Raw genomic sequence first — 23,174 nt, 5'->3', positions numbered from 1 at the left:
CAAGTGGGGAGAAGCAAAATGATAGGAGGCCACATGGTAAAGGGGATAGATACTGTTCTCTGCAGTCAGGAGAATAAGTTAGGACAGCCCTGTTGCCTGCTCTCTGAGATATCTGTTCCTATCTGGAGAGGAACATCCTGTGGGAGGGGGAGGATCCAGTGGTCATTGTCCAGTTCAGTATCAATGACCATAGGTAAGAGCAGAAAAGAGGTTTGTCAGAGATTGAGGAGCTAGCTCCTCAAAGCAGAATGTTAAAGGTGATAATCTCTGGATTATTACCTGAGTACTGTAAAAATTGCTATAGGGTAAATAAAATTGGTGAGGTGAATGAGAGAGAGAAATAGATTCCAGATTCCTTACTGGAAAACGTAGGGTAGGGGACTGTACCATTGTGATAGTCTACATTTGAACTGTGCTAGGACTAGTGTTTTAGTGAACTGCATAATTAGGGAAGTAGAGCGTGTTTAAACTAAATAGTGGGGGCAAGGGATCAAATTTGGGAAGACGTGGTAAATCAAAGGGGTAGTGATAAGACAAGAGAAAACAATTAATATGGGAAAGGACAAACAGGCTGACAAGGGACAAATCAAAGGGCTGGAGGTTATAAAAATAATAAGACAAAATTGAAGACTCTGTTTCAGAATGCATGTACCATTCACAGCAAAGTGACTAACCGACTGCAAATAAAAATAAATGCCATCTGACAGCTATTAGAGACTTGGCTATAGGATGACATATGCTAAGACCTGAATATTAGGTGCTTGACATTTTTGAGGGACAGGAATTTAGGAAAAGGTGGAAGGGTTAATTAACTGTTAATTAATGATGGGATTGGTACAATGGAGAGGAATGTCCGAAGTTCAGGAAACTAGGGTGTAGAAGTGGAGAACTCGGCATTCATAAGAACATAAGAAATAGGAGCAGGAGTAGGCCATCTAGCCCTTCGAGCCTGCCCCGCCATTCAATAAGATCATGGCTGATCTGTCGTGGCTCAGTTCCACTTTCCCGCCCTCTCCCCATAACCCTTAATCCCTTCTCTTATCAAAAACCCATCAACCCGCTTCTTAAAAATATTTAGCGAGGCAGCCTCCACCACTTCAACGGGCAGAGAATTCCAGAGATTCACCACCCTTTGAGTGAAGAAGTTCCTCCTCAACTCCGTTCTAAACCGCCTCCCCTTTATCTTGAGGCTGTGCCCCCTAGTCCTACTGTCTTTTTTGAGCGGGAAGAGTCTCTCCACCTCTATCCTATCCATCCCATTCATCATCTTATACGTCTCAATGAGATCTCCCCTCATTCTTCTAAACTCTAACGAGTACAAGCCTAGTTTATTCAGCCTCTCCTCATAGCTCAATCCCCTCAACTCCGGTATCAGCCTAGTAAACCTCCTCTGCACTCCCTCCAGGGCTAAAATATCCTTGCGCAGGTGCGGCGCCCAAAACTGCACACAGTACTCCAGCTGCGGCCTCACCAATGCCCTATACAGCTGCAGCAAGACCTCCCTACTTTTATATTCAATCCCCCTCGCTATGAAGGCCAGCATCCCATTCGCCTTCCTGACCAGGTTAACTAAAAATATATCAAACTTAAAGAAAAAGCATATAATTGCACGAAGGTGGGTGGCAGGTCAGAATGTTGGATAGAGTATTAAAAACAGAAAAGAATGACTAAAAGTTTCATTGAGGGGAAAAATTAGACAATGAGAAAGCTAGCCAGAAATACAGGTTGAACAACTAACAACCATATCTTAATAATCTTAAGATATTAAAGGTGCTACATTCTTATTTGTCGATTCTGTTCAACCGTTATGATATTAGGAAACGTTGCATTGTAACATTGCAACAGTACTGAAAACTTATGCTCCAGAACTTGCTGTACCCTTAGCCACACTCCAAGTACAGCCACAACACTGGCATCTACCTGGGAATATGGAAAATTGCCTGAGTATGTCCTGTACATAAGAAACAGAACAAATTCAAACCTGCCAATTACTGCCTTATCAGTCAATAGTGAAGTGATGGAAGTGGTCATCAACAGTGCTCTGAAGTGGCACTTACAGTTATCTGATGCTGACCCTGTCTGTGTTCTGCCAAAGTCACTCTGTCCCAGACCTTATTACAGCCTTGGTCCAAACACAGGCAGAAGAGGTGAGAGTGACTATCTTTGACATTAGGACAGCATTTGACCCCATATGGAATCAATGAGCTCCTGCAAAACTGGACCTTCCAGTGGTTGGAGTCCTACCTGGTACAGAGAAAGATGGTTGTGGTGGTTGGAGGGCAGTTATCTCAGTTCCAGGATATCACCGCAGGAGTTCCTCGGGGTAATGTCCTAGGTCCAGTCATTTTGTGGGCTGAAGGGCCTGTTTGTGCTGTAGTGTTCTACCTTCAGTTGCTCCAACACTAAACTTGCTTCCATCATGAGGTCAGAAGTGGCCATGTTTACGGATGACTGCATGCTGTCCAGCACTATTTGTAACTCATTCAGATGTTGAAGCATTCCATGCCCAAATGCAGTAAGACCTGGACTAGAAAGTGGTAATTAAAGTTCATGCTAGCAAGTGCCAGGCAATAACCATCTCCCAACAAATAGAGATTAACCATCGGCCCTTGACGTTCAGTGGCATTGATATCACTCAATTCTCCACTGTCTGCATCTTGGGGGTTATCGTCGACCACGAACTGAACTTGTCATATAAATACTTTGGCTGCAAGAGCAGATCCAATGCTATGAATCAGGAAACAAGTAACTCGCCTCATGACGCCCCAAAGTCTGTCCAGAATCTGCAAGACACAATTTGGGAGTGTGATGGAATACTCTCTAGTTGCCTAGGTGAGTGCAGCTCTAACAACACTGAAGAAACTTGACACCACCAGGACCAAGCGGCTTGCTTGATTCGTACCCTTCCCATTCACTCACTGCACCACCAACAAACATGGGCAGCAGTGTGTACCATCTACAAAATGCGCTACAGGAGCTCACTCTCTTTCCGTGAACAAGGGCTGTAGTTACATGGCAACCGCATAAGACACGCAGTGATGTAGAAAGCTGTTTGACTGGAAGCCAATGTCCAGTGGCGTACAACAAGGTTTAGTGCTGGCTCCTTTGTTTATAATGCACAAAAACGATATAGATGATCAATGTGTGATAAGCAAATTTGAAATGACACCAAGATTGATAGGGTGTTAATAGTGAACAAGAAAGTCGAAGGTTACAGGAAAATATAGATGGGTTGGTCAGATGGGCAGAACTGTGGCAGGTGGTATTTAATACTGATCAATGTGAGGTGAAGCAGTTTGGAAGAAGTAATAAGATAAGGGAGTACTTAATGAATGGCAGGATACCTAGGAAGTTCAAATGAACAGATGGATCTGAAGTACTCATTCACAGATCCCTGAAGGACGCAGAGCAAGTGAATAGGGTTTCTTAAGGCATATGGGACACTTGCTTCTATCAGTTGTAACATAGCGTATAAGAACAAGGAGGTAATGTTAAGCCACAGCTGGAGTAATGTGTACAGTTCTGATCATTTCACTATAGGAAAGATGTGATTGAACTAGAGACTGGTACAAAGGTGATTACCAGAATGTTGCCTGGGATGCAGCATTTGAGCTATAAGAACAAATTGGATAGGCTTGGATTGTTTTTCTGGAGCAGAGAAGGCTTGAGGGAAGGGGAGACATAAGATTGATGGTTATGGACAGGGTGAATTGGAAGCAGCTGTTCCCCTTGGTCGAGAGGTCAGTCACAAGGGGGCATAGTTTTAAAGTGAGGGACAGGAATCAGAGTGGTGGGAATCATTAATGCACTGCCTGGGAAGATTGTGGAGGCTGGAAAAAAGTATTTAAATAAGCATTTGAAACATCTTAGCATTCAAGAATATGGGATGTGCTGGAAAGTTGGATTAGCGTGACTTTTGTGGTAGTTATTGTCAGTGCCGACTTGATGGGCCAAAAGGATTTTTCAGCACTGTACGACTCTGACTCTCTCTGACCACTACCTAGAATTTAGAAATACTTGGAAGTACATTGCCATTCTTTCAATTTTGCTGGGTCAAAATCCTGGAACACTCTTACAGCACTGTGGGTGTACTTCCATATCTGGGATTGCAGATTGAAGGCAGCTCACCATCACTTTCTTGAGCAGGTAGGCAGAGGCAATAAATGCTGGCCTGGCCATCTACATCCCAAAATTATTTTAAATATGCAGTGCCAGACACAACCTATTGAATTTTGATGCCTATTTCCAACAACTGAGAAACACCTATTAACGCCTCTTCTGTTTCCTTCATTTTCCAGATTTAAGTCCAAATGTTTATTCTTCTAATTTTGTACCCCTTAAGTTTCTCCAGGAGATGTCTATGTTCTGCTTTGGTAAAGATTTACTGTCCACCAAAAAAATATAATTTCTTGGGCTTCCTGTGGTTCCCCTCAGGAAACACAGGATCCACATGGTTTTGGCATTTTGCCTTGTGGTAGTTAATTTTTAAATCTAGCTTTTAATCAGTTCATGTTTTCCCTACTCTCCAATATTGTTCTCTTGAGGTACCATTTTGAACATTTTATACAGTACTGATTGCCCTTTGCACCCAGCTTGTTTGTGTTAAATTTGGATGGGGAGATTTCTCTTGCAGATGTGAATGGGCAATCGAACTGGTCAAGTGCTCAGCCCAAGGCTGCCCTCTGCTGTTAGTGAGGGATAATGTCACTATGGGGTCAGCGTAGCTTAGCCGTGATCATCTAAAAGCACATGTTTCTTTTTTCATAAATACAGCCATTTACACCATGAATCTTGCTTCGCTGTTTGCTGCATATGAGTTATTGATGTGTATAATATTTCTGTGGCCAGATAATTCTGAAGATGTATTGAATGAAAATCCTATCTTTGCACGTCAGTCATTGTAGTGCTATGACGATCTGCAATACTCTCAAAGGTTATTGATGACATGTTGCCCTTGGGAGAAGTGTACTACCAGAAAGACAGGAATGCTGACAGTTTATTTTCAATACAGTGGTGAAGACACTACCTTTGCAAACATTTGCTTTATGCAGGTGTGAACTGAAGAGTGCTTTATATAGCACAATTCTTCTCACGTGACTTAAGAATCCAGTAGTATAAACACTTTAGCTGCGCTTCTATCGGAAAAGCCATGATTGTTCTAGTTGTTTGCAGACCATCCTACAGCAAACAATAATGTGTGACAGTCCTCTTTGTAAAATGGAAGATGATTTGTCCTGACTTGTGCAGGTACATATGGAGGAGTGTCCAAACGTGGCTTTTCAATAATGACTTATGCAGCCAGAGTTACATCAGTCCTTTGTGAACTGCTTTAGTTCATCTAATGCATCTAGCATGTTTGGACCCCTGAAGGGAGGTGTATGTATAATTAACACATCTCACACAGCCATTTCAGTACACTGAAATAAAGCATTAGCAGCAAAAACAAGTTAATGGAGCAAAATGCAGCAACATTGAATAGAAACCTCAAACAAAGAAAAGTGTCTGATGAACGTGGCATGGACTGTAGCTAGAGGCCTACTCAACTCTGTTCCCAATGCAACAGTTGGAAATTCTGATTAGACTAAATTTGCATAAATAATCTGTTTAAATGAGACACAAGAATGGAGGGAGCAGTGTCTCCTTTTGTACTGAAAATCCCCAGCCAGAAATCCAGGCATACACAACTATGACAATAATTGCTGCCTTTATGCTCCAATACCACTAATCCACCTTCGGAAAGTCAGGGCAACAAATTCAAAGAATGAAAGATTATTTTCCTTGATGTCATCTGTCCTTGTATGAAGATGCTGTTGTAAGATGTTGAATGGTATGTTGTTCTCTCATCAGCCTACCATGCAACATCTTATATTATTTTAAGATGTTGTAATCCTATGTTATATGGTATTGTGTGGTAGGCTTATTAAATATTTAAGTGGCTGCAGATTACTTTTAAGAGGTGATCACATGATTTGATGGTGATAACATTGGGGTGTTGCATAGACTGCAGTATTACTTGTATTCTGCACAGGCGTAGCCTCCTAGAATGAGTCTGCTGTTAATTTGGATATACGTATTTAAACCATGGCTTTTCTTGTTTAAAACCCACAACCCCTAACATAGGACATTGCAATTAGCCAGATGAATTCCTGTTGATGTATTTTGCAAGTCTAAGTTCAAAATTTCTGTAATTTCAACATCCTAAATGGAAAGAACACTTGTTCTTATCAAATTATCAAATCTGTTGCAATTTTTCAATTGCAGGTATAAAACATATGAACATCTGAATTAGGAGCAGGAGTAGCCACTCAGCTCCTCTGCCGCTCAATAAGATAATGGCTGACCTGAACCCCTCATTTCTATGCCCCTCACCCGATAACCTTCCACCACTTGTTCATCAACAATCTTATCTAACTCTGCCTTAAAAATATTCAAAAACTCTGCTTCCAGAGATTCATGACCTGGGAGAAAGATTTCTCCTCAACTGTCTTAAATGAGCAACTTTAAAAATAAGTCACCCTTAGTTCTACATACTCCAAGAGGAAACTCCTCTGCATATTCACCCTGCCAGTATCTCTCAAGATCTTTTGAGGTGGCTTGATTGCGACCTTTCTGTCCTAAACTTTAATGGGTACAAACCTAACTTCTCCAACCTTTCCTCAAAACAGACACAAGAATAAATATAATTTCCTTTCATGTTTTTATCTGATTTCCAACATTTACATTGTTTTATTTTAAGGTGATTGTTTTGTAGAGATATGTAAGTTACTTTGTACGATATCTTAACTGCTCATTGCAGTATATGATCCAAATATATGTGGATGTGAAAATAAAGGAATTACCTCCTAGAACTTAGTCACTAGTGTATGTTGTTTCATGCAATTTTAACCCACTTTACAAGGTGGGCAGATGAAGTTTATTTAATGTAGCCCATTTGTTAGAGAAGTTTGAGATACAATATATGTATTGTGCAGCAGAAACAATGGAACATCAGAACTTGACTGTCACCTGTATTGAGCTTTTTGCTTGTCCTGTCTCAGTACATTAAAGATAATATATGAATAGGTGCAATTAATCCCTGCCAGTGCAACTGGACAGGATACTATGCCACTAAAAAATTGATATACTAAAAGGAACGTTTTATTCCTTTGGTTACCTAATTGGACAACTTACATGTACCCTTGGGAGTTCTGAATTATAAAATTTTATGCAATAAATTTAATATGCCTCATATATTAATGAGGTTGAGCACATTTTGGTCACTTTAAGATTACATTAAACTATATGTTTATGCTTTATTTCATTGACTTGTTTTTGTACTAATTTTTTGAGTGCGAGTCTTGTGTTATGAACATCTGTGACTGAGAGCAAGTCACGTACTTCCAAATTTCCCCCCTCCATCAATCCCCTTGTGTTTTAAGCTTCCTTCCTCCAGTACGTATTGGATACTTACCATGGCTGACTACAATGTTGAAATCTCTCCACCTCAAACAACCTAAATGCCAAATATTCATGTATGACCAACAGCAATGAATGGTGGAGGCTATTTGACAGCAAGGCACCATAGTTGAGCTTAGTCCTATCTTTACCGTATAACTATATAAACACAAATTCGATAAGGAATGCTGCACAAAGGTTAAAAGTGGGAATCCTGACCAATTGTGTCACTACTTCTGCTGTGACTGAGATTGGCTAACCCAAGCTGACCAAGTTTCTGGACAGCCAACTCACTTCAGTGCTGCTCTAAGTCAGCCATCTGTCAACCCAGGTTCAGCTCTCTAGTTTGTTTTGCATTTTCCTTCTACCGCTAAAGTAGCACCACATAAAAGTTCCTTAATACCATGAACATCCAGAGCTGACGCATCTTTTTAATTTTTAATTTGCAACATGCTTAATGAGCCAAGTTTATTTTAAAATATAATTTCAGATTATTTGTACATGAAACTTCAATTCTGTCTTTCAGTATCAGCTTCTCATAGATCCCAGTGGCATGAATAGTCCAGTTGCTATGGAAACAGATGGTCCATTGATAGAAGATATCCAAATGATCAGAAAAACAGTGGAAGATCAAGCAACTCAGGTATAAAATGGCATTATTACTTTTAATGATTTAATGACATTATGCAATTCACATAATTGTAAGTTGGTACGTGTTTAGTTTTAAATGCAATTTCCTATAGTATTTAATCTTGTGGATTAATTGGTGTTCAGTGTAATTACTCTTGCTATGCTGATATAAATTGAACTTAATTAAGGAGGTATATGTATTCTATTATTTCAAGTCTCTTTAAATATGAAATTGCAGAAAAGATTGGAAGAGCCCAAGACCACTTTTTTGGAATCCATTAGGCCCTACGAAAGGTCTTGCCACAAGTGGAAATAAACAGGATTGACTTTGTGAGCAATTCCACAATTTAGACTTGGATAGAGCTCATGTAGGAGGCAATGGGAGACTACAGTAGTAAATAGCAATGGATAAATGTTACTGCACAAATACTTTCAGGGATTACTGTATTTTAACGTGAAGCAAGAGAGGCTCACTGATTTGACCTTTAGGATAATCTTAATATGATTGCTTACAGGTTTTTTAACCTGTTCATCCACCTGCAGTGGGTATTCATTATTTTAAAATACTTGCTTTACTGCCACAGCTGAAGTCTTAAAACATTCCTTTTTGAAGTTATTTGAGTGAAATTGTAAACTCATTGCCCTTTTTGTACAATGTGACAAACCCTTGCATGGGCATTGCTTGAATCAATGTGGTTCATCTGCTTGAATATATTAAAAATGTCTACCTGAACTATTTATTGCTTAATTATGTGCACATTTGTTTCACTTCAGTCCATTATTTATATAAATATCTTAAGTAATGTTTGTAGTGTTAAAGGAGCTCATTTAAATCTTAGGATAGCACAATTTGCATTCCATAGTATAACCTTCCAGCCTTTGTAAAATCGTGCTTTGTTTGAACTTTCTTGGATAAAGCCATAGGAGATTAACTAGTGTAATAAAAAATATGCCTTCAGTGCATTTCTTATGTTAGTCATGCCACTCCTCATTTTTGTTTATTTTAAATTTATTTAGAGTTGGATGGTTCCTCTCTAATTGAAAATGCTTTAGTTGCTGGCTGAACCCTGTACAAACTTCAACTGTGCTTTAACAAGGAAACAAAGAAAAGTACAGCACAGGAACAGGCCCTTCGGTCTTCCAAGCCTGCACAATCACATTGTCTCATCTGGACCAACTGCCTTTATCCCTCCAATCCCCATCTGTTCATGTGTCTATCTATATAAGTCTTAAGTGTTGCTAACATGTCTGCCTTACCCATCTCACTTTGCTGTGCATTCCAGGCCCCCACCACTGTCTGTAAAAACTTCCGCCGCACATCTCTACTGGACTTCTCTCCATACCTTGAACTTGTGCCTCCTTGTGATTGTCATTCCTGCCCTGGGAAAAAAGCTTTCAACTGTTCACCCCATGCCCCTCAATTTTATAAACTTCTATCAGGTCGCCCCTCAGCCTCCATCTTTCCAGGGAGAACAAGCCCAGTTTATTCAATCTCTCCTCATGGTTAATGCCCTCCATCCCAGGCAACGTCCTGGTAAACCTTTTCTGTATTCTCTCCAAAGCCTGCATATCCTTCTGGTAGCGTGGTAACCAGAATTAGACACAGTATTCCAAATGTGGCCGAACGAACATTTTATACAACTAGCATAATTTGCCAATTTTTATACTCAATGCCCCATCTGATGAAGGTAAGCATGCCATATGTTTTCTTCATCACCCTTTACCATCTGTGCTGCCACTTCTAAGGATCTATAGATCTGCATGCCTGGATCTGTGTCTCTATGGTCCTGATTGTTCTGCCATTTATTTTGTAGCTCCCACCTGAATTGGATCTACCAAAATGCATTACCTCACATTTGTCCATTTCTCTGCCCAATTTTCCAGCCTGTCTATATCATTCTATATTCTCTGGCAATCCTCACTGTTCACAACTCCAGCAATCTTAGTATCATCTGCAAACTTGCTAATCAGACCAGCTACATTTTCTTCCAAGTCATTTATATTGTAAACAGCAGAGGTCCCAGCACTCGTCTCTGCGGAAGACCATGAGTTACAGACCTCCATTGAGAAAAATACCCTTTTACTGCTACCCTCTGTCTTCTATGACCAAGTCAATACTGAATCCACCTAGCTAGTTCATTCCTGATCCCGTATGATTTAACTTTTTCTACAGCCTGCCATGAGAGTCCATGTAGACAACATCCATAGCTCTTAGTTGTCAATCATTTTTTTGTCACCTCTTCAATAAACTCACTTAAATTAGTGAGACATGACCTCCCTTATACAAAACCATGGTGTTTGTCGCTAATTAAAAATGAAAGTGCAAGTTAGACTTCTGTCCTGAACAGCCTGAAGAGCAATTAAATTCTACCTTTCATTACTTTATACTTTACAACGATTACATTTGATTACAAATGGCACGTGCATGATGCATACACATTTACACAAAAAGCACTTGTTGTGAGAGATGTCACATTTTGCTAACATATCAGATCACATCCACGTGCAAAGCTACATTGTCAACAAACATTTTAAGCAATGTAATGGGTATTAATACAGCATTTCAGATCTCGAGTTGCACTCTAAATTTTCAATATAGTGCAGTGGCATTTTATTATTGCTGTAGTAGTCTTTCCTCATTCCTGTGAAAAGTATTTACTAAGAAGGCATGTCTTTATCAACTGATCCCTTGAAGGAAAAGCAGAGTTTTGTATATTAATATCTACTGCCTTAATAAAAGAGTGATTTGAAATCAAATTATAGACAACAAAAAGTCTTAAGAAACAAAGTTCTGGAATGCACAGCAGATTGGGCAACATCTGTGAAGACAGAACCAAAGTTAACATTTCGGGTCAATGGCCTATCATCTCTGAATTTAGATTCCTGATGCAATTTTTTTTGTGGCTAAGTCATGCAGTAAAACCAATAATGTGGTTAGTTTAGTTAAAAGTATTCACATTGCTTGACATTCACTTACTTTTCTGCAGGCACAGAAAGATCTTCGAAAAGATCGTCCACTTGTGCGTCGTAAGTCTGAGCTGCCTCAGGATATCTACACCGTGAAGGCCTTGGAATCCCATCGCCGGGCTGAAGAGATAATATCTGCGCATGATGGGCATTAGGCTATTTCAACAGAAGAATATTGTAAAAAGCTGTTCTCTGAACTCAGTCTATTGTAGAAGCTATTATGCTTTGTGCCATACCAATCAGCTATACATTGAGTCACCGCTTTCTTGAATCCAGTTTGTAGGCAATAACTTACCATGTATGAAGTCAAGCCTTGGTAGTTCAAACAATGGTAAATAGAGTATTGTGCTTTCTACAATCTACATCAAAAGGTGGAGTTAAATTTGTGAGTTGTCATATCCACAGAACCATTGAGTTATAAAATTTGTTTAGCATTTATATTTATCCTTTTATTTACACCTGTGTTTGAAAATAAATGGGAGATTGAGTCTAAAATTATTCCTGAGAAGTCGCAGACTGAGTTTTTAGTACTAAAACCACCATTTTTGCATTATGACTATATTCAACCCAGCATTCTTATCACTGCATCCCAAAACTTATTGATGTAAATGTCAAGAGTTTCTGAATTCATTAAACATCTTGCACTAAATCTGACTCTTTAAAGAAAAAAACATCCTGTTTTTAAAGTAAATTTTATTAATGCACTGTATGAAAAGTAAAGTATCCTTAGGGGATTTTAAAACTATTGGTCATAATCCTTTCCCATATAATAATACCACACCTTTAGAACACGTAGGATTTCATATTTTAAGTAAATTATTAATGTGAAATTTTTAATCTGATTTTAGTTCCCAGTTAATGTATAAAAGAACTACAGTTAATTCCTGCTGGATTGGTTTGGATCTAATCTTCTCATTCAGGTGCTTTGACATCTCATTTAATAGTTTTTAAACTTTGTCAAAGTTCTTTACATGTTGTCTGTCTTTTATGTATGTTACGCAAGACGAGTTAGGAGTTCTGACGGAGCTCTAATTGTACTAAATCGGCTGTGGCAAAAATTCTCAGGGTTCACTATCACCTTAATCCATTCCTTCAACCTATTAATGTTCTCAAACGTAACTTTCTTAGTGTTTTTATAATCTGTCTTGTCAGTTTGCCAGTTTACTTTATGAAAGTGTTCAGCCTCAAAACTAAGGAAAATTTTGAGATCTCTTGTAGAGAATGGATCTGGAAAAATGTCACACTCTTCTAATTTGATGTGCACTAGATTTTGGGTATGAAAAAAGTCACATGCTGTTTTAATTTTAATGTGCACTAGATCTTACAACTATTAGAAGGACAATGGGCTAGACATGTGATACACCAAGGTATGTATATCTGTTGTAAGCTGTATGAAATTACTGACTATGATTAGTAATCAGAAGCTGGTCAGAGGAAAACCAAAAATAAGTGTTTGTACATATTCTTGAAGTTCATGTTTGGTCAGTTCGATGTAATTTCAGCACCAAGTTTGAGTGACCATAACCCCCAGCTGATATCAGGTTTGTAATGCAAATGGTGCATAGTAAGAATATCTGCAAATACCATCAATTAAAATATCTTGAGTGTTCCCATTTCTGTTATTTTTGGATTTTTGAGTCAACATACTAAAAGTTTAAAATTGTAAGGGTATTCAGGGCTGTAAAGAAAATATCATTTTTCCTGGCTTTTATTGTATAAGAAAAATCTTCAAATTTCAGAAAGCACTTCCTGTTTAACTTGAAAAACGAATGCTTAAAGTAATGTCCTACACAAGCACGTTGCAAACTATATTTTGATTTGCGTGTAGTTAAATGTATTTTCTTCTTGGCATTGTCATGGAAATTTGTCCTCAGTACCTTTTTTTCCTTTAAGGACGGTCGGATGCTTTTACCATGTGGTATCTTACAAGCTTTGGCTGTGCTGTTTTTTTTATTTGCATACCATTGTTTGAACTTCCGTCTGACATTGACTAGTAGTTTATCTCATTATTTGGTTTCGGGTGTTCCAACAGTAAGTTTGTGTGAGGTGTTCAAGAAGGATTGTAATTTTATTTTGGCCACTAGAACGTGTATATTGTTTGTAAACAGTCAGAATATGATCCTGTCTTTAGCAGTTTTCCCTTATTTTAACTTGCCTATTGCTAAAGATTGACACTCACCAAATTGCAAGTCAACTTTGAATTACCTTTTTCTGCTAGTGTGATTGGGAGTATTTTCACATTAATTGGCAAATTGCCTCATTAAAAAGATTTAGTCCTTGTTTTCTGACTTACAATGGACACTACACAGATAGTTGTGGCAGGTTTCACCTGCTTGGCTGTTACTAAAGTAGTATTTGCAATTACTGTGCAAAACAGATTTGTCGTCTATTCATAAATTGCAGAATATATTTTTACTCAATCTAAAACTGAATGACAATTTTTTAAAAGCTGTGAAGACTCTGGAAGACTGGGGTAATTTAAAGTCATCTGCAGAGTGGCTTTTGATCATTCTGTAGATTAACCAGCACAAAACTGATACCCCACAACCAGCACATGAGCAGTTTATGATTGGTTATAAAAATTCTAAAGAAAAGTAATTCCAAAGCTTGTTCTGGTGACTGTTTTTCTTTAAAAGCAGCTTTATGATTGACACTTTTTAAAGTTTATTTGTATTTGTTTTAAATAAAAAGCCCTGTACAAGAGGAATGTCCAGTAACGACAAGTGACCTTTAGTGTGATACCTATATAAACGGCTTCATTTTAATATTGTACATATGTTGTACTTTGTTTTAAGTAGTGTAATATCTAATAAAGTAGATTTCATATTTTGTACAAAATGGTCCTATGTACAGAATAAAAACTTCCTAGCAACAAGTTGGTAAATGGCAAAGTTGTTATTTTAGAAAATATTTGCCATATGTTGGCATTAAAAAAATTTTAAGTATCAAAAATGTAAGTTTATTTAAACTCAAGTTTGGAATTATAGACTAACTTTGTAGAGCAAATCAAAGTAACATTTGTCTTAACAATTTTAGCCTGTGAGCTGCATTGAGCAGTGTTCAATTGGCTTATGCTTACTGTTGCAGTATAACCATGCATTTACATTGCAGTAATATTCTGTAGTAATCTTCTGGTGAAAACATTCTGTACTTACCTTGATGTTACAGCCATTTTTGTTTATGATTTACTTTGTGTATTCCTTTTATCGTTTTGGACATCTAGAATTGTTTAATTTTTAGTTGAAAGAACAAACCCTTGTTGGTTGAGCTTAATTCGGATTCCTCATCCTAGTAAATCTGCCCTATATTTTCTATTAGTGAAAAGCCCAAAATTGCACTGAGTATTCTTTCTTTTACTAACCATGACCGCTTCATCTTTGTGGTTAATCTCTTAAATTTATATGTTACAAATCCGAAACAAACTTACAAATTCTGTAACTGTCAGTTCAAAGTAAAGTAGAGAATAGTGAATGAAAGGGTCATATGACTTGCTCTGAATTCAGTGGCTTGACAGCTTTGGGGATAGAGAGGCCCAGATTGATTGATTGGGAAGGGACAACAGCAAAAAGCATCTATGATTACTTTGGTAGATACACTCAAAGTTTCTGAGAGGGTTTGGAATGTCAGGTTTTAGTTTCAAGATAGAGTGGGGTTAGGGATCTAAAGGATAACTAATTAACATTGTACCTGGATTCAAGGACCATGTGCTTCACATTGCCATGGAGATGGGCGATGAATCCTAGAATCCCTGCAATACAAAAAGAGGCCATCCAGCCCATCAAGTCTGCACAGCCACAATCCCACTCAGGTACTATCCCCATAACCCCACGTATTTACTCTGCTAATCCCATGACACTAGGGTCAATTTAGGATGGCCAATCAACCTAACTCACGCACCTTTGGACTGAGAAGGGAAGCATCATAAAAGCTATTCTAGTATCAGGTTATTGTTTTTTTGTGTGTGATATCCCTGAAGCAGATCTGCAGAATCAAAGGGAGGCAGCCAATCTCATTTTTTCACCATATAAAACATGGATGGAAGCTCATGCTCTGACTGAAAAGACCAAGTTCATTAGATTTTAATGAGCAATATTTGGCTAGAGGGTGGGATCTTCTGGGCAAACCTCACTGAAAGTTATGGGATTAAATGTTACTGGGCTAGTTAAGGATAAAAAGAGACAAACTAATCAAACTGAGAATAGCTTTGGACTGGCTCATGCAAAATGAAGTGTACACTTAAGAGACAAAGTATAACTTGGAGGGGGATTATTGATTTTAAGTTAAATGGGAGAACTTTTCTGTAGCTGTATAAGTTGCCTACAAAAATTGCTAGTCTTGCTTTGAGTTCTTTACAGTAAAAGTCTCAATGTGAAATATTGTCATGTGATCTTGTGAAGAGGCATAGACCCTAACAAATTTGTAGGAGACTGGCAGAGTGTGAGACACACCCAAGGTTACATTTACCTGAAAAGACTCTGGGACCTCGCAATATAAACCTGATAGTTAGAAAGTCATAGTCAAAGAATAGGAGATGGAGAGAGATTGGGCCTCCTTGAATGGATTCTATTGTAAATAGCAACAGGGAAAGAAAAGACTTTGCCCAACAAAGTAACCAACAAATTTGAAAAAGTTAACTTCAATTTACGAGAGAAGTCAACTCCTGATCCAGTTGCACTCAATGGAAGAAATAGCTTCTTGAGGATGGGAATGTATATTAGGCAGGAAATCTTGACTGCATATGTATGATGGATAGACATTGTTGTTTACTGAGACAAACAAGATGGTTAGAATCTTGTGATGGTCGAGAATTACATGCTTCACTTCTAGGCGATGTGAAATATCAAAATGGAGTAGGAATCCTACTACACTTAAGATACAAGAAATAGGTTCAAGATTACTGGCCAATCTGAATGATTGTGATTAAGATCAAAAGAGAGCCTTTTGATCTGGTTGTCATGAAGCCCAGGCACACATTTAGTGCCTCTATTCCCCATTCACTTTCTGGTGACATCCTGAAGTGTTATGCTTGAGTTAAATGAACGGATGTCATCACTGTATTAGGTGACTTGAATACTAAAATTGATTGACATGCATTCCTGATATTTAATCAGTATGGCCTTGGATCAAGAAATGAAAGGAGAGAAACTAATACAGTTTTGTCAAAAACCTGATGGTGGTTCACCATTAAGCAACCAAAAAGACTCTACAGAGAAGTCCAAGCACCATGTATGGAAACCAAATATTGTAATGAAGAAACAGTATAAAGAACATATCCCAGTGCGGATTTTGATAGTTTCAAATTGAAACATCATTTGACGTACTGAAGATGAGAACATCAGAGAGGCATTCACTCTTCAAGTAAAGAACAAGTATGATTTTTCAATCCTGAGACATTCAGAATAAATCTAAAACAAAGAGTAGAAAGCAAATGGAAAACATGAAAGAGAATGTGCAACATGTTGCAAAGGAAATATTTCCAAAATGAAAAGAGGCAAGGAGTGGGTGATTACTAGTATCTCATATCATAATAGAAAAGAAGCGCATTGAGTATGATGAAATGAAAATAAAGAATAGATGTTGATAGGTTTAAAAAAAACTTTGACTTGTGTGATGAAAGATTTCTCAAATTATGAGCAAGTGAATGCGTAAAAGACAAATATGGACATATAGTTTGAAAGAGATGAACTAGCAGAAAGATGACCAGAATATTTGAGAGTTATATAGTGAGGCATCAAGAGGCAAACAATTCACCCAATGTTATATCAAGAGGTAAAGAATGCTTTGAAAATTATAAGTACATGAAAATCTCCAGGCATTCATGAAGTAAAGCAGAACATTGAAAAGCCCTTAAAGAAACACAACTGAAAATGATGACAAAAATTTGATGGAAGATATACCACCAGATACAATCCAAGTAACTTGAGACATTCAATATCCATTAAGTAACTAAGAAGCCTAAAGTAATGAAGTGCAATCATTTTATAACTATAAGCTTAATGCATCTTTTCATTAGTGTTCTTGAAAACTGTAATAGAAATAATTCCACAAAACAAAAATTGGTAATGTTTTCTGGATTTGGACCTGGAGCAAGAAGCAAGGGGAATATTTAACCTACGGACCATCTTTGATAAATATTCAGAAGTAAATAAAAACATTTATGTATGCTTAAACTATGAAAGTTTTTGAATGAGTCTAATCATCAAATGTTAACTGTACTGAACTGTGACAATGACTGTAGGTATCAGGGTAGAAGAGAGACATCCAGATGGAGTAAGAAAAGGCTGTGTACTATTGCCAAAATTATTCAATACACAAAATATACACAATGTCCATAGAATTAGATATACTTCCAGGGGTGAAAATTGGAGCTAGGAAAATATCAAACCTGCGCTATGCTGTTCACACGATTTGGTATACCAGAAGAGGCCTGACAACACAAATCAAGAAAGATCTAGTTTAGAATATGGGTAGTTGTTAGAGGGGATACATTAGAAGAAACTATATTGAAAATTTAAATGGATGGTGTTATACTAGAATAAGCGGATAGGTTTGCCTATTTAGAACAAATGATAAGATGATAGATGCAATGCAGAAGTTGAGAGCGACAAAAGTAATTTTGTGAAGATTAAGAGTATGTTGACAAGAAAACTGAAGCTCATAATAAAGAAAAAATACTCTGCTATATTCTATCTACTTTCCTGTGTGCCCCAGAAGCCTGGATAATACGTGGAAGAAAATAGAGGCATTTGAAATGAGAATGCTCTGACATAGGCTGAAAATTACAAGAGGAAACAATAAGAAAATGACAGTACGTAAGCCATTTAATCAGCTGAAAAGCTATAGCAATCCCCTTTAGAGGGAAAATGAAGGGTGGGATGCTCTTTGTGTGTTGGTGAAGACTGGGCCAGATGGCCTTTTTCTGCACAGTAGAGAAGCCTAATTGGATTATGGATGTCATAGTTGTTGCAGGCGAATTACAGTTTATATGAGACAGGACATATCACAGAGCAACTTTCCTAGCTTGAGTAGATCCTTTCAATCGATCACTCGAATTCAGATATCCTCTTTGAACATTATTGTTCACCACAGGGGTTATGACACTGAAGCCCAAATTTCCACTTGGCTTATTTTCCTATGTCCAACTGTTTGTGTAGATACATTTTTGCTTTGCCATTACTTTGAGAAAATTTGCCATATTCTCATTCTATGATCGGTCATTTTTCTGTATTAAGATGAGTCTGCTACTTCTCCATTCACGTTGCCTATTTATGTTTTTGTTATTTGTTCCATGCTACGCTCAATGTACACCCAACTTAGCATTGAGACTCGTCCCTTCAAGTCCCTGTGGCACCTCGGTAACCCATTCCTGCCAATCTGAAAAATATACATTTACCAGTTTGCTATGCAATCTACCTTTCAGCTATCTACTGAATAACCTTAGCTAATCAAGTCAAAACACTACTGATCTATTGGTATTCTGCATCAGTTCTGAAGTAACCCCCTTATAAATAAGCAAGCCACTTCCAAATTCTCTAGCCTCAACTGTGTGTCATTTGATTCACGATTGGCCATTATACATTTTGTTTCTTGATGTTTTCATAGAATGTGGTGGTTGCTGGCAAAGCCAGCTCTCGCCGCACTTGCGCAAGGATATTTTGGCCTTGGAGGGAGCGCAGAGGAGGTTTACTAGGCTGATACCGGAGTTGAGGGGGTTGAACTATGAGGAGAGGCTGAATAAACTAGGCTTGTACTCGTTAGAGTTTAGAAGAATGAGGGGACATCTCATTGAGACATACAAGATGATGAATGGGATGGATAGGATAGAGGTGGAGAGGCTCTTCCCGCTCAGAAAGGACAGTAGGACTAGAGGGCACAGCCTCAAGATCAAGGGGGGGGGGACGGTTTAGAACAGAGTTGAGAAGGAACTTCTTCACTCAAAGGGTGGTGAATCTCTGCCCATTGAAGTGGTGGAGGCTGCCTCGCTAAATATATTTAAGACGGGGGTTGATAGGTTTTTGATAGGCAAGGGGATTAAAGGTTATGGGGAGAGGGTGGGAATGTGGAACTGAGACACGACAGATCAGCCATGATCTTATTGAATGGCGGGGCAGGCTTGAGGGGCTAGATGGCCTACTCCTGCTCCTATTTCTTATGTTCTTATGTTGCCCACACCTAATTGCCTATGAATTGAGTGAGGCCATTTCGGAGAGCAGTTGGGTCTAAGGTCACATGGAGGCCAGACCAGGTAAGGATGGCAGGTTTTCTTCCCTAAAGGATATTAGTGAATCAGATGGTAGTTTTATAACTACCCCACCACTTGCAAACCAAACATTGAGAACCCATGCAGGAGACAGAATGAAGTGATTGTACAACCAATTGATCAGATCCAAGCTCTGCTGTCCTGATATTCAGTTGTGAATTGTAGATACTTAAACAACTAACAGTATGTACAAGAATCTCCATTCTCAATGATGGGGAAGTCCAGCATATCAGTACAAAAGACAAGGCTGAAGCATTCATAACAATTTTTAGCCAGAAGTGCTGATTGGATTATCCATCTCAGCCTCCTCCTACTGTATCCAGTCATGCTGGTCTTCAGCCAATTCCATTCACTCCAAGTGAAATCAAGAAATGGCTGAAGGCTGTTTTTGTTTCTGTCTGGGATCGTGTTAAATTTCAAATGTTAAAGTTGGATCCTGATCTCTCAGACCATAAATCATTAAGGATAGGCAACAACACCTCCTCCACGATCATCCTCAACAGTCATGCTCCACGAGGCTGCGTTCTCAACCCCTTACTTTACTCTTTACACACCAATGACTGTGTGGCTAAATTCCCCTCCAATTTGATTTTCAAATTTGTTGACGACACCACCATAGTGGATTGGATCTCAAACAATGACGGGACAGAATACAGGAATGAGATAGAGAAACTGGTGCGGCAACAATAATCACTCCCTCAATGTCAACAAAACGAAGGCGATAGTCATCAACTTCAGGAAGCGTAAAGAACATGTCCCTGTCTACATCAACAGGGACAAAGTAGAAAGAGTCAAGAGCTTCAAGTTTTTAGATGTCCAGATCAGCAATAGCCTGTCCTGGGCCTCCCCATACTGACACGATAGTTAAGAGAGCCCACCAATGCCTCTACTTTCTCAGAATACTAAGGAAATTTGGCGTGTCAGCTATGACTCTCACCAACTTTTAGAGGTACACCATAGAAAGCATTCTTTCTGATTGTATCACAGCTTGGTATGGCTCCTCCACTGCCCAAGACTGTAAGGAATTACAAAAGGTCATGAATGTAGCCCAATCCATCATGCAAATCAGTCTGCCATCCATAAATTCTGTCTAAACAAAGCAGCCATTAAGGACCCCACACACTCCAGACCTACTCTCTTCCATTTTCTTCCTTTGGGAAAAAGATACAAAAGTCTGAGGTCACTTACCAACTGACTCAAGAACAGCTTCTTTCCTGCTGCTGTCAGACTTTTGAACGGACTTGCCTTGCATTAAATTGATGTTTCTCTACACCCTAGCTAAGACTGTAACAGTACATTCTGCAGTCTCTGGTTTCCTTCTCTTAGAATGGTATGTTTTGTCTGTATAGCGCACAAAAAACAATACTTTTCACTGTATGTTAATACATGTGACAATAATAAATCAAATCAAGTTAAACATTTGAATATAGTTCAGGAAGTGCTGAGTTGGATTGTGTCAATTCCCCACAAGGAAACTAAGAGATGATTTGCAATCTATATAGTTTTTTTAAAACATCTACACTAGAAGGGTTATTTGCGAATAAAAGATATTGCACAGTATTAGGTATCTATTTGATCATTTAGCATTTTCTGTTTTTGTTTCAGATTCCAGCATACGTATTATTTTGCTTTTATCTGGTCAAGATAACGGGAAGAAAGGAGAGATAAATGGAAGGCGCAACTCACACTCACATTTGACGCACGAATAAGTGAATTTCTATGACTTAATCGCACAAGAAAAAAAACAAAAATGAAAATATATAAATATTAAATCAAATATTTAACACGGTAAACATAAAAAACTTATAAACCAAAATTTAAAAGGACTATTAAAACGAGCAATGGATTGGTACATTACAGAGCTTGTGATTGATGGCTGACGAAAAGCTTGCTTTTCAAAAAAGTACAAAGAAATTTGAGTTGTGATGGCATTCTCGAAGAAATTGTGCACTCAAATCTTAAGAATGTACCTGCCTACAATCCAGACATAATATCCTATTCCCGAGTCTTCTACAAGTCGTTCACTTTGGATGAACAGATAATCATCTCAAACTACTTCCAGCAACAATAACATGGTACCTACAATAATAATTTTGTCAAAATTACCAGTAAGCTTGTGCTTGGAACACGGGTCTGGGTCCGCACTTTGACATAGTACAATGCAACAATGCAATTTCTCATACATAGTTTGTTCTCCCAGCTGTGTAAAGCCCAATTTTTTAAAAATACAGTTGCAACAAAAGTGCTTTTAATATTTATTTGTCACAGGGCTATGTGTAGTTTTCTCACTGAATAAAATTGCAGTTAATTTTCTAGTTTTAATAACGTGGGTGGATTGTTCGACCCGAATCCGCAGCCGGTCTTTTTATAACAGAACTGCAGCACCTCTCAAATATTGGCTGCTGTTTCAAAGCCTCTGAGTAATCGCCTAACACTGCAATTGTGTACATCATACAGTAGTCATTGAATAACTACTCAGCAAGAAAACTGCCACTTTCCGGTTCAATCAGTTGCAGGCTTTAGAAATTTTCTTTACCTCCAGTCGCTTCTGCCAGTGAATTACCAATGAATAGTGAAAATAATCCAATTGAGGTGGGGAGGGGGAGGGGCAAAAGCATCTATGGAGAGAGAACAGAGCCAAAATTTCGAGTCATCCAGAATCAAATGTTGGCGCTATTCTCTCTCTATAGATGCTGTCAGACCTGCAGAGATTCTGCAGCATTTTCTGTGTGATTTTGATTTATTTCATTATTATCACGTGTTGGTATACAGTGAAAAGTCTATTGTTTCAGATGCCAGCATCTGCAGTAATTTGCTACAAAGGATCCTGAACAAAGCCCAGTCCATCACACAAACTAACCACCCATCCATTGACTTTGTCTACATTTTGATTTATTACTGTCACATGTATTATTACACAGTAAAAAGTGTTGTTTCTTGCACACAATACAGACAAAGCATACCGTACAGAGAGAAGAATAGGAGTGCAGAATGTAATGTTACAGTCATAGCTAAAGTATAGAGAAAGATCAACTTAGTCAGGTAGGTCCATTCAAAAGTCTGATGGCAGCAGGGAAGAAGCAGTTCTTGAGTCGGTTAGTACATGTCCTCAGACTTTTTTACCTTTTCTCAATGGAAGAAGGTGACAAAGAGTATGTCTGGGGTGTGTAGGGTCCTTAATTATGCTGGCTGCTTTTTCGAAATGGCAGGGCACTTTAAACAGTGTCAATGGGTGGGAGGCTGGTTTGAGTGATGGACTGGGCTTCGTTCACAACACTTTATAGTTTCTTGGACAGAGCAGGAGCCATACCAAGCTGTGATACAACCAGAAATAATATTTTTTATGGTGTATCTGTACAAGTTGGTGAGAGTCATAGCAGACATGCAAATTTCCTTAGACTACTGAGAAAGTAGAGGCATTGGTGGGCTTTCTTAACTATAGCATTGGCATGGAAGGACCAGGACAGGTGGTTGGTGACCTGGACACCTAACAACTTGAAGCTCTTGACAATTTCTACTTCATCCCCATTAATGTAGGCAGGGGCATATTCTCCACTATGCTTCCTGAAATCGATGACTATCTCCTTCATTTTGTTGACATTGAGGGGGAGATTATTGCCATTGCACCAGTTCATCAGATTCTCTATCTCTTTCATGTACTTCTTCTCATCATTGTTTGAGATTCAACCCACTACGGTGGTGTCATCAGCAAACTTGGAAATCAAGTTGGAGGGGAATTTGGCCACACAGTCATAGGTGTATAAGGAGCATAGTAAGCAGCTGAGGAGACAGCCTTGTGGGACACTGGTGTTGAGGATGATTGTGGAGGAGGTGTTGTTGCCTATCCTTACTGATTGTGGTCTGTAGATAGGAAGTTCAGGAT

General features: G+C 38.5%; 1 protein-coding gene across 4 annotated transcripts in view; it reads left to right on the top strand.

Moving 5' to 3' along the window:
* Nucleotides 1-13,906, top strand: part of ppp2r5ca (protein phosphatase 2, regulatory subunit B', gamma a) — a 141,953-nt gene extending 128,047 nt beyond the window's left edge. For all 4 annotated transcript variants that reach the window (XM_080202503.1, XM_080202502.1, XM_080202505.1 and 1 more), the window contains 2 exons: nt 7,961-8,077; nt 11,052-13,906. In XM_080202503.1, the coding sequence (XP_080058629.1) occupies nt 7,961-8,077; nt 11,052-11,186 (252 nt within the window). In that variant the 3' untranslated portion in view covers nt 11,187-13,906. The remainder of the gene's footprint in view (nt 1-7,960; nt 8,078-11,051) is intronic.
* The last annotated feature ends 9,268 nt before the right edge of the window (nt 13,907-23,174 follow it).

The sequence above is a fragment of the Carcharhinus amblyrhynchos genome, chromosome 14 (genome assembly GCF_965287045.1).
Source record: "Carcharhinus amblyrhynchos chromosome 14, sCarAmb.v2.hapA, whole genome shotgun sequence".
Taxonomy (NCBI): Eukaryota; Metazoa; Chordata; class Chondrichthyes; order Carcharhiniformes; family Carcharhinidae; genus Carcharhinus; species Carcharhinus amblyrhynchos.
Note: the sequence above shows the minus strand (reverse complement) of the source record. Positions and strands in the feature narration are given on the sequence as shown.